The 12,461-nt window shown below is 38.2% G+C and overlaps 1 protein-coding gene across 1 annotated transcript in view; it reads left to right on the top strand.

Annotated features, from left to right (window-relative positions):
* The window catches only part of LOC103761507 (cytochrome b-c1 complex subunit 2, mitochondrial), a 13,780-nt gene extending 3,036 nt beyond the window's left edge, over positions 1-10,744 (top strand). Inside the window, exons 2-14 of the mRNA XM_018067359.2 lie at positions 1,591-1,683; positions 1,810-1,959; positions 2,440-2,504; positions 3,479-3,535; positions 3,861-3,985; positions 5,367-5,464; positions 5,899-5,956; positions 6,122-6,217; positions 7,095-7,294; positions 7,550-7,630; positions 8,176-8,252; positions 9,501-9,654; positions 10,499-10,744. Coding sequence (XP_017922848.2) covers positions 1,591-1,683; positions 1,810-1,959; positions 2,440-2,504; positions 3,479-3,535; positions 3,861-3,985; positions 5,367-5,464; positions 5,899-5,956; positions 6,122-6,217; positions 7,095-7,294; positions 7,550-7,630; positions 8,176-8,252; positions 9,501-9,654; positions 10,499-10,582 — 1,338 coding nt within the window. The 3' untranslated portion in view covers positions 10,583-10,744. The remainder of the gene's footprint in view (positions 1-1,590; positions 1,684-1,809; positions 1,960-2,439; positions 2,505-3,478; positions 3,536-3,860; positions 3,986-5,366; positions 5,465-5,898; positions 5,957-6,121; positions 6,218-7,094; positions 7,295-7,549; positions 7,631-8,175; positions 8,253-9,500; positions 9,655-10,498) is intronic.
* The last annotated feature ends 1,717 nt before the right edge of the window (positions 10,745-12,461 follow it).

The following is a 12,461-nucleotide window of genomic DNA, read 5'->3' as shown; positions in this document are numbered from 1 at the left end:
CTGGTATCCCTACAGCTGGGGGCAGTGGTGCTGCTGCCACTCAGTTTTCACCTTGACATGTATGGGAATGAAGTTACTTTTTTAATGTGAAAATAAGAGTAATATGTAAGTTTATTCTACAAGTATAAGCATCTTCTAAAGACGGTGGAAAGAAATAAATTTCAGATTCGAAATTGATAGTCTTGTAATTTCTGTTGCCAGCTGCTGAAAGGAAGGCTTTTGCTATCTGAAGAACTGCTTCTGGTTCTTAGAATCCTAATGTCATGGAATTGTAACTGAAAAATCAATAAAATTCTCCAACACTCTTTGCAGGATTAGAAAGCAGGCATCACTTTATTTCTGTGCCAGGCACTCAGGGATATCTCCTATCCCTTGAATTAGCAGTTTATTTATACTGTAGAGATATACACATTCAACATGTTTCTTAGAAAAAGATTGGACTGTGTTAACTGTTTTCCTGAAATTATTAGCACATTTATTCACCAGTCTGAGTTCTTAGAAGAGGTTGCATTGTATTAATTTTTCCTTATATGAAGTTGTTTGTTTTCATTTATACAGCTAAGACCCCTGGGTCCCCCCACTGTGAACTTGATGAGCAATCTTGTGCACCCAGATTAATTATGCCCTTAGCCATATCAACTCTTAGCCCCTGGTGTTGTAACCAAACCAGTGGTTTGAGTTGGAAGGGACCTTAAAGATCATCTAGGTCCAACCCTCCTGCCATGGTCAGGGATTTCATTCTCTAGATCAGGTTGCTCAGAGCTCCATCCAGCCTGGCCTTGAACAGCTACAGCTTTGCTGGGCAACCTGTGCCAGTGCCTCACCACCCTCACAGTTAAGAATTTCTTCCTAACACCTTATCTAAACTTGCCCTCTCTCAGCTTAAAACCATTGCCCTTTATCCTGTCACTGTCTGCCTGGATAAAAAATCTTTCTCCATCTCTCTTATAAGCCCCTTTAAGGTACTGCAGGACTGCAGTGAGGTCTCCCCAGAGCCTTCTCTCCCCCAGGCTGAACACCCCCAGCTCTCTCAGCTTGTCTGTGTAGCAGAGGTGCTCCAACCCTTTGATCATCTTCATGGTCTCCTCTGGACCCGCTCTGTCAGGTCCAAACTTCAGTTTGAGGACTTGCCTACGTGTCCTCTGTGTGCAGCAGTCAGCGTAGACAGGTTGGTGCTCTGAGGGGTGACTCTTCAGGAGCTAAGTGCCTACACCTGATAAATACAGAGTTATCTCCAAGCTGGTGTGCTGCACATGTGGCTGCTGGTTCAGTTGTTGCTGTGCAGGGGTCCTACAGACTGTATAGGACAGGAGAGATTCCCACTGCACAGCAGCAAAGAGAGGGGAAAAACAAAAGCTTTCTTGCAGTGCTGTTTCTTGAACTTCCAGAAAGCTTGTGTAAGTCATTGCACAGGTTTCAACAGTGATGTAAAAAATAATCAGAGTAATTACATGGGAATCACTGTTTTTACTCTGGGGTTTGAAATCCTTCATTGTATTTCTAGTTTAAAATTAGTTGCTTCTTCAGTATGTGATGGAACATATGATAAATGAATTAAGGAAATCCATTCTCTTTTGTTTTCTCTTCTAGAAGAGATTTTACTCTCTTAAAGTAGCTCCTAAAGTTAAAAGCTCACCAACTGCAGCAAAAGTGAAATTATCTCCAGAGTCTGAGGATCTTGAGGTCAGTATGAGTACTGGTATTTATTTCTCTTTCCTTTTAATTTATTTTTTAAAACTCAGTCAAAGCAGAGCTGTGATTGTACTTCCAGTGAATGACTAAACCATTTTTTTTTCCTCTTTAATACAGATCACAAAATTACCAAATGGCTTAGTTATTGCATCTCTGGAAAACTTTTCTCCAGCTTCAAGAATTGGTGTGTTTATTAGAACAGGCAGCAGATATGAAACCACCAGTAACCTGGGAACTGCTCACCTGCTTCGTCTTGCATCTAATTTGGTAGGTGCTTATTCCTTTTGTTATGATGTTGATGCAGTAGATGCAGTGGTCAAAGGTTTATTATTGCAAAAATAAATGTTACAGTAAAAAATTTAATGTAACATCCTATAAAGTGGAAAACAGTGGACCCTGGTACTTGGTTACCTGGTTTGAGTGCAGGAGAAATGACATTACTTCCTGGAAGACAGGAAGAAATATTTCTTTAGAATTATGCTCTCCTGTGGTGCCTGAAAGTGTATGTGTATATATATATATATATATATACACACACGTAGTATATCTATACCTAGCTTTGCACGTAGATTATTTTATTTAGGCTGTAGTAAAAATTATTTTAGGGGGCTGACACAAACTCAGTTTTGTGCATGTGTGTGGAATATTTCTGAATAGTTTTTCTTATTGTTACCATTAACCCCAAACCTGTTCTTAAATAGCTAGAATTATAAGTTGCCTTTTTTTTTTTTATTATTATTTTCACAGACTACTAAAGGAGCATCCGCCTTCCGGATTACTCGAGGCATTGAAGCTGTTGGAGGCAGCCTGAGGTTTGTAACCACATAGAGAAATAATCTGTCTTGGTAAGATGCAAATGAGCCCTGTGACTAAAGGGAACAGAAGATAATATGCACAACAATATGTAGGTGGATAAGCTCAGTGTGGAACTGGTACTTGAAAAGTGAATGTTGTCAAGGAACATCTTGTACTTCACATTTTACTAAGCTTCAAGAGTGCACTCGGGATTTGTATTTTACAGAGACCTTTCAGTAAGCAAAATATAAGTGTTGTGTACCTGGAAGAAATATAATTTGTCCAGAAAGCTTACATTTTCTTTCTGCCTTTTCAGACTTCAAGATTAAACTTGCTGAAGTCAGTAGGTTATTTTTTTCTCCATCTTTTGTGAATAGATACTACTCATCATACTGCAAGTTCAGGAACAATTCAGACAGTAGTTGCCTTTTGTGGTTTGAGAGTTTAAAGCCTAGAAAACAAGACTAAGAGAAATAAAAGAGGGATCTCGCTGTACCTGATTTCTTGCAATGTATCTTGAAATCATCCAGTAAGATTGTTTTATTTAGAATTTGGTTAAAAACAGACTTGAGACTCTACCCTTTTCTGTTCCTGTCAATAACAAATGCATTGAAGCAAAAGGACAAGACCTATTATGTTTTCTGCCCAAAGAGAATAATTTCTAAATTTCTTTATTTAATACATGTATGTATTTTTCTTGTTTTGCTATTCAGCCTTGTTTGCTGTTTTACCTTGAATTATTGTGGTATCTTAAATTCTGTTGGTCACATGACACTTGTTATTACTTGAATATTAAAGATGGGAGTTTTAATTATGTCTGTTTCTGCAGTGTTTGTATTATCACTCCTTTAAACAGTCATCCCAAGCAGATTTAAGGTTAAATGATTATTCCAGTCCATATCTTGCTGCTGAATTCAATAAATGTGGAAAATGTGGAGAAATCCACTTCTGTGTTCTGTGCTGAAATGGGTTTTGCTTTTTTCTCCTTCAGTGTGTACTCAACAAGAGAGAAGATTGCTTACAGTGTTGAATGTCTGCGGGACTACGTGTAGGTATCTGATGTGCTGTAAAGGGAATTACTGCATTCTGTACAAACTTCTTGTAGTAAAGATCTGTCATTTTACAGGGTGGGAGGAATGTCCTTGTGCTTCTGTAATAAATCAATAAATCAGTATGTTAATATTCAACTTCTGTGTCATATTCCTGAGCATATGAATGCTACAGAACTGAAGTTGAATTCTTGTGCTTTGTACAGCAGTGGTAATAACTGCTCTGATACATTTTGTTGTTAATGTGTTGCTTGCAGATCTGTTTGAACTGCAGAAGTATGTGTTACTCTTGTGGTTAATGCCTTTGTAACTTTTTTTGTCTAGTGATACAGTAATGGAGTATCTTCTTAATGTCACCACAGCATCAGAGTTCAGACCATGGGAAGTAGCTGATCTTCAGCCAAAATTGAAAGTTGATAAAGCAATTGCTTATCAGAGTCCTCAAGTTGGTAAGTGTGTTTTCTAATCCACTGCATTGGCTCTATGAGAGTTCCTCCAAAACGAAAAAAATGTGGAAAAAATAGTTTCCCTTTTGCTCTTTCACATGACCATTTAATATTTCAGCCTGTCGGTAGGTATGATCTTTTTGTTGTAATGGAACTTTTTTTAATGCATAGGTTTTTCCAGCCCCTGATAACATTTAGCAAGTAAATACTGAAGACAGTTTACACCGTTCTTGACAGCTTTCATGTTACCTTTTTCATTCTTTTGGAGTACAACCAAAGAATGTGCAAATCATGACTGTTGTTGACGATGTATTTGCAACAGCTTGTGTAGTGAAAACTATTTAGGTATTACTCACTGGTGTGAAAACAGTATTCTACAAAAGACTTCTTGAATATGGTTATTTTGGTATAAAAACAACATGTATTTTCATCACCCTGAAAATGGATTCTAGCTTTAGGATTGTAAATTTAGGTTTCTGTGTTTAAGGAAAAACAAAAAGACACACACAAAGCCTCAGCCAGATCGAGCCTATTCCACTTTATCTTGTGTTATTAACAGTAGTGATCCAAGATCACCCAGGTAGTTCTGCACGATAAACATCATCTGTACCACTGTGAAGGATGCTCACCTTCATAACCCACTGAAGGTGACAATGTAATGTTGGAAAAATCTCTGACTTATGTTGAAGTCCTACTATTTTTTTAAATCAGAGTTACAGTCTTTTTTTTGTTTTGTTTTTAACTTGCATCAACTGCAGGTTGGTTTTCATAGTAATTTAATATTTTCAGTTACTGTTACGTTCAGAAACAGAACTATGAAGAAAGGATTGTCATCTCTTTAGGAACAAATACTGGGAGAATATCAAACAGGAACGAGTAGAATGCTATTGGATACAAGAAAAAACTACAGAGAAGGGAATTTAAGACACTGGCATGCTTCAGCTCAACAGGGAGATAGATGAGACACCTCACAAAGCTACAAATAGTATTGCAGAGCCTGTTCTTTTCTCAAGATCAAGAACAAGGGATGCTTACAGTGAAGATGATGATTCTGAAACTAATTAAAAGATTGCTGTTTTTTTTCTGCTGCACCCCCTCTCCACACACTGATTGCATTTATAGCTTACTGTTGAGGCCAAAAAATGTTGATCATATACAAGTTATTAGTTTGTTTTGGTTTCTTTTTAATAAGTTACAGAAGGATAGAAGGCCTCAGACCAGATTGCTCCAGCCCAAAGATTTGGATGAAACTTCGTCTGGGTTGGATTATTCCAGCCCTACTTTTTCAGATTTTATGGTTCTTAAAGTGGACCACAGCTCTGTTTTGTTTAGTTACAAGTGTCTGTTACATTAACTATCATCACTGAAACTTTGTTCCTCTTAGGAGTGCTGGAAAACTTGCATGCTGCAGCTTACAAGAATGCTCTGGCAAACCCCTTGTACTGTCCAGATTACAGAGTTGGAAAAATTACTTCTGAGCAGGTAGGGTTATTTGTGTTGTGTTAGGAATCTGCTTCAGTTTTTTTATCAGGAACAGGTGATGTCACTTGTGAGAGAAGATTAATTTAGGAAATATACAGTTAGTATTTACTACCTTATTAGTCTAGTGTTCCAGTAATTTTATTTTCATGCAGCTTTTAGTACTGGGTACAGAACTCATATTCACACTTAGGGAGGTGGTTGTTGTCAGTGGCTTTCTGTTGATAATAAGGCTGTCAATGAAATGCAGGTGTTCTTGTATAAAAGGGTTTTGTGGTTGTCACTGGGGAATGCAATAAAGTGCCATTCTATGGGTAGTTCCTTTTGGAAGCATTGGGGTTTGCTGCATGAAGAAGTACAAAGGGGTATGTCAGAAACACACTCAAGGTGTTTGTTTTTTATACAAAATACCCTAAAACGTGAATTTACTGTTGCAGCTTCACCATTTTGTACAGAACAATTTCACAAGTGGGAGAATGGCTCTCGTTGGAATAGGTACGTGTGTTCTTGGATGGACTCTGCAGGTCATACAGGAGAACTCCGGTAGAAATTGGAGTTCTCTCTAGAAGTAAAGTGTTGTGGTACACACTTCACACGCTTTTATCTGACTGCTGTAGCTTTTCAATGTCATTGCATTACTTGGAATAACTTGTATTGCAGGTGTGAAGCACTCTGACTTAAAGAAAGTGGCAGAGCAATTCCTAAATATCCGAAGTGGAGCTGGTGCTTCTGGTGCAAAGGCTGTTTATCGAGGGGGTAAGTTTCTTGTTCTGAGTGACTGATTTCCTGTCTGTTATAAATGTAGTATTATTCAAACTTGCAACTGAAAACTATATAGTTGCACTAAATGCTGGACATGGGAGGTGACAGTTCAGAGGTGTAACCCATTTAAATAAGCAGAGGATTATTCCCCACCGTGGAAAGTTCTGCCATAAAACTGAACCCAGATCTTCAACAAAGATCTGCAAGATCAACTGCAGGATCATTTATTCTATAAAGTGAAAAACAAGCTGACATATGGTTTCTCTTGGCAGTTTTGGTAAGATTCCCTTAAGAGTAGGTTAAGGGCTGTCAAGAAGTGGAGGTAGCATTTCTTTTTAGAGAAGATGTGTTAAAATGTCGTGAGTCAAAGCAATGCTTAGCTCTTTCGGAGCAGTATCTTGCACTGATACCGACAGCTACTGGTTAGTTGGAGTATTGGATGTTTCTCTAAAGAGATTGGAGGGGAAAGAAAGTTTCCAACATTTAATATTTGACTGGAATAACTCCAGTTTCTATAAACCAGAATAAATATTATTATGAACAGAAGGTGCACTGCTTTTCTGGATATTTGTTGTGTGGAGACTCGTTGAGTTTTATCATCCCACACTTTGTATGGTTTAGGGTCAGGCTCAAGTAAGGCATAGTGAGGTACTTGGTTTTGCCCTTGCAAGAAAATTTTGAATGTAAAGGACTTTTAAAATTATGTACAGTCTACTAACAGCTTCATGGTGTCTTCCTGAGTAGACATGCAGTAACTTCAGACCCTGGTTTCCCTCTTGTGAAAGGGAAATATTTCCTTTCCATATCTCTGAATGCACAGTGGTTTCTAACTGAACACTTACTACCTTTTGTTCTGTTTTTGTATTTTTAGGAGAAATCAGAAAACAGAATGGTGATAGCCTTGTCCACGCTGCTATTGTAGCAGAAGGAGCTGCTGTTGGGAGTGCAGAAGCAAATGCCTTCAGTGTTCTTCAGCATGTTTTAGGTGCTGGGCCCCTTGTCAAGAGGGGAAGCTGTGTTACCAGCAAATTGTCTCAGGCTGTTGCTAAAGCAACTAGCCAGCTATTTGATGTAAGTTCTGTAATATTTTATGTAAAATGTGTATTATCTTTGAAAGGCTACTACCTTTGGCTGCAGTCTTAATTAGTTCATTCTTGCACATGTTACAGTGTATCAGTGAAGCTTTCCAATCTGATCTTTCCTCTGCACAGATGGAGTTTAGCTTCCTGAATTAAGTACTTTAGGTCCTTATAGTAATTATTTTCCCGTGTTTGATGCTGAATTGCTCTGGTACTTGAAACAGTTGATGATGTTTGTTTTTTGCAGGCTTCTGCATTTAATGTTAATTACTCTGATTCTGGGCTCTTTGGGATTTATACCATATCCCAGGCTGCAAATACCGGGGAGGTGAGTTGCTGATTAGAATTTAAGTATTAACAACATAACCTTCAAAGTAGTGTTTTGATTTGTGATAGTGACTGATTCATCTAAAGAAAAGAAAATTCATCTGATTTCCTGTATAAGAATGCTACATGTTTAGTTATGACCAAGCTCTGTAAGCTGGGAATGAGACTTACTTTCTGGGAAGGACAGATACATAATGTGAACTGGAAATAGTAAAGTGCCTTGAATTGCTGACTGCAATTGCTGATTTACATTTGTAAGATGGCTCTTGAAACTGGCAGAACCGAATACTCTCATGAAAAATGGTGGGGCCATATAAATTAAAGTTGTGGTGCAGTTAAAATCCACACTGGATTCTGTGTCTCTCACTGGGGCATTTATTACAGTGGTTTTAGTTTTGTTATAAAACCGTTCAGAATTGTGTTCAGGCAGACAATCCTAACACTGTCAGCTGCTCTCCCCTGAAGTTTCAAAGATCCCAGATCGTAGAAATAATGTGTTGAAGTTTAAATGTGGGAAGAAGTTTTAAATGGTGTGATTTTCCTCAGGTCATTAAAGCTGCTTTGAACCAGGTAAAGGCAGTTGCTCAGGGCGGTGTCACCGATGCCGAGGTCACAACGGCAAAGTAAGTGTGTAAAGAACTGGCTCGTGTGCTGTAAAGAAAAGTTTCTTAGCATTTAGCTACTTTGTCAAACACTTAGACTGTACAGCAGAGTTTTTCATCCTGTAGTTATTTCCATGGGGAACTGCTCACGGTCCTGCATTAAAACTGAACTGCTGTCAGTACTGGTTTCCAAAGCTGTACTGGTTCTCCAGTAGTGTTATTTCCTAATAAAAGCTTGTTAGGTAAGTGTTCATGTTTTCAATATAAGAAATTAGCTAGTGTCAGCAGATGCTGTTGTTTTAATCATATTCTGTAGTATTAAGATGTATTTATATTAGAATCCTAAATTGCCTTATTTAGGTAATTCCCTTTACAGTTGCACTGCAGGAATTCCCAAAACAATTATATTAAGCAATCTGTGCCATCTTCAAAGAATAACAGTAATGAGGGTCTGCGAGTGTGAAGTGCTGAATTAGTGATGTTCCATCCAAGGGCTTGAAATACAAGCCCCTAGGAATGTTTCAGATGGAGGGGGGGAAAATTACTATTACAGAAACAGTAATACCAACACTTCAGCAAGAAAATTTTGTCTGTTGCATGTGTAAAATACTTATAAGACTCCATGTAAAGTATAATTACTCAAAACTTGATAGCCTAGACCTGATTGGTTCTTCTTTGGTCATTAGTAGCTAAATGGTGGAAATACCAAGCTACTTAATAATTTGCTATTGGAAGAAATAATTTTCTATCTTTTTGTATTTAAAAAAAAAAAAGGACTGGCTTAAAAAAAAAAGATTTTCATATGTAGCAGTGAGACTGCATAAAACAGAAAAAAGTGTGAACTTGCTGTCTTTTAACAAGATATGGAACTATTGCACAAGGAGACTGACCATTTACATTTACTGCTTGTCATTTAAAACAAAATTGCTCTGCACACATCTGTTCTTCACGAGAAACATTAGGTTTAAACTTCATTAGTTTAAACTGCATTAGTTACTTCAAACAGAAATCCTGAGTTAGAGATCTTCTGACCATGTGGGGAGGCAGTAGGTGTTCAAATTCCTGTCATGTTGATGCTTGGGCTATTTGTAGTGACACTTTCCTAACTGTGGAACCCTTCTGTACTTGAAAAGGAAAACCTTGCAAAATGGAGAGCAATCTGGAAAACTTAAAAAAGCACCAAAACCTCTTTGTGTTTACAGGGGTGGTGGGGAAGGTGATAGCAGGACTCAGATGCTCACTCATTCTTGGTGCTTTGTTTGATGGCAGAAATCAGCTGAAAGCCAACTATCTGATGTCAGTGGAGACAGCACAAGGGTTGCTGAATGAAATTGGCTCCGAGTCGCTGGTTTCTGGCACACACACGTCACCATCTGCTGTTGCTCAGAAAATCGACTCTGTAGCCACTGCTGATGTTGTGAATGTAAGTATGTGTTGGCATCTACAGGTGTTCCTTAATCACTCTGTGAGGGTTGTTTTTGTGGAAAGCTGATGCTCATTTGTGTGTGTTTGTAAACACACACATATACTGTCTTTAAAAAAAAAAGGCAATTCATTTACAAATCCCAGCTGGGTATCTTTTGATGTCTTTACATACTTGATTGACAGGAGATCCTTTAATCCAATACACTGTAAGTAATGTAGCTAGGACTGATGTAAAATTCTCATCTGCTTCACTTAAATTTACCAAAATTGCCAAGTAAGATTCATGGAGAACTTCATATTAGTTCCAGTGCAGGTGATTCTGTGTCTTTTTGGATTCCTGAGTCTAGAAGATTTGATGTGCTTAAATCAATTTATCACTGAAAGCCTAATTGTTTTATTAACTGCATTGCTCCTGCACATTATCTTGTGCCTTTTATGTGAAGCAAACTTCATACAGAAATCCATCAGAAAGAGAATTTCTAAGATATAAAACTTGCTTTTTTTACATTCATTGCTTATTTGTGCTGCAGCAGAAACTAGCAGTAGCTTTAGTAGTGAGGAGAGATCTGTATTTTTTGGTGTAATAATTTTTTGGTGTAATAACCATTTTTGGAGTTTATGCCTTTTATATCCAACTGTCATTCTGCCATTTGTGTTTAGATTATAAAGTAATGAACAGCTGGATTAGAAGCAATTAGGTTTATGCAGCCAAAGGAAGATTGTTTACATGATGTTATAGTAGTGTCAGGATGTGTTTGGTTTAGTGACCTGAGGCTGTGAGCAGCACGGGAAGCTGTTGCAGTGAGTATTTCCTGACAGCCACTTTCCTGATTCATTTTCAGGCTGCAAAGAAGTTCGTCAGTGGGAAGAAATCAATGGCAGCTAGTGGGGACTTGGGAAATACTCCTTTCCTTGATGAGTTGTAAAAACAAAACTTGAGATACAGATTCAAGATGGACCTGAGCTCTAAGTCACCCATGTTCTAAATAAATTACCACTAACTTGTTATTTATGAATTCAGTTCTTTCAGAAAATTAATCTGGAGTAATTGTGGGCTTGCACTCATCAAATAAAGTGCTGAGTTCATACATTTTGTGTTGAGTTTTTTTCACTGAAAATGGTATCTAAAAGGCTGGTAAATCTGGCTCTGTACACTGAAGGTGAAAACTACAGTGAGAAAACAACGTGAGTTTTAGTCAATGTAAAAAATAAATATATAAAAAATGATCACTGTGATGAAGACAAATACTGTACTGGAAATACACAGCTGGTATAAGTTTAAGATGCAATAATTCCCATAGCTATTCTGTTAGCTAATCAGGAAGTCTTCATTTCTTTCAAATACTTGTTCTAAAGACAAGGTCATTAGTTCTGAAGCTCCTCTAATATCAAATTAATATTGTCCATAGTCATACTATTTTGTTTGGACTCTAATAGCTAAGTTGCAGTTCAGTCAACAAAAGCAAGCTATTCGTTTTCTGCTCTTTCAGCGTAGCAAATGATTTATTTAAACATAGGCTTAGAGGTTTAATCTCTTGGAAAGCCCCTTGCTGTGTGAGCTTCCTTTCTGCTGTTCTAGCCTAATTATCTCATTTTAATACTTCTGTTCCTTCCCCTGCCTCTGAGGTTTATTTCTATTAAAACTTTGTGCCTCGGGAAAACTTGTAACTGCCTTGTATCCCAACTAGATTAATTGTACTTACTGCGTGGACCACCTTTAGCATTGAGAGCAATATATTTTGAAAAGCTGTGTGCCATGGCTCTCACAAGAAGTGCTTATTTTTTCCTGCTGTTTAATTTTAAAATCCTAGTCTTTAAGTACTGTCAGTAGTTAAACTGATAAAGAAACAGATAAGCTTTTTACAGGATTAGAGCAAGACCTTCCTCTTGGTATAATCAGCTGCTGGCAGTCGTCTTGATCCGTGGCTATGACAAATGGACATGGCCTCTGACTTCGGTGACTTTATTGCCAGCCAGACTTTATGTTCCCTGTGGAGGCAGCAGAGGGCACGTCAAAACAGCCCTCACATGGGCACGGTGCAAGACACTGTCAGGAGAGGCCAGGGAATGAGTAGGAGGTGCCTACAAGAGCCGAGGCATTCCAGCAGAAAGCATGGGGATGGGTTTGTCTGTGTTTGACTGTGTGTTTTCAGGGCTAAGGCTGCAAATGATGTTCTTTTTACCAGCTGGCAGTGGAAAGCACGGAGCTGCAGTTTGTACTGCAGCCAAGAACAGCAGACAGGAGGCCCAGCACATCTGTATACCATGGGGTATAACAAGATGGGGTATGGAGGGATTTGCAATTACTGTGTAAACCTGTGACTTTTGGGGGACTGAAAAAAGGCAAGCAGGGTCAATGTGCAGCAAACTAAAGCTCTGTCTGCAGCCTGGCAGAACCAGCTGCACAGAGGAGCAGTATCAGTAAACACTGTGTACTGAACTGCAGCACACCAGCACGGGGCTTAAACAAGCAATACCTCTGTTTGCTGCAGAGCAGGCAGAGCAAGGAGCCATAGAACACATCACATGCCATAAATAATTTGACTCCTTGTTCTTATAGCCTTTATTGAAAATGCTTTTGGGGCTTGCCTTCTTCAAATTGTTGCAAATAGAACTGCTTAGTTTCAGTGATGCATATTCTTAATATTCAATGATTAGTATTCTAATTATAGATTAAAAAAAACCCCAAACAATGAAACAAACCAACAATCAAATCAGTACCATGCATATACTTTTGTATGCCATAGGGGGTGTTTTAGGGAATAGATGAAAACTATCAACTCCTAAGAAAATAATAATTAGAAA

The sequence above is a fragment of the Manacus vitellinus genome, unplaced genomic scaffold, assembly GCF_001715985.3.
Source record: "Manacus vitellinus isolate BGI_N305 unplaced genomic scaffold, ASM171598v3 scaffold_12_pilon, whole genome shotgun sequence".
Lineage (NCBI taxonomy): Eukaryota > Metazoa > Chordata > Aves > Passeriformes > Pipridae > Manacus > Manacus vitellinus.
The sequence above is the reverse complement of the archived record's forward strand: the minus strand, read 5'-3'. Positions and strand labels throughout refer to the sequence as shown.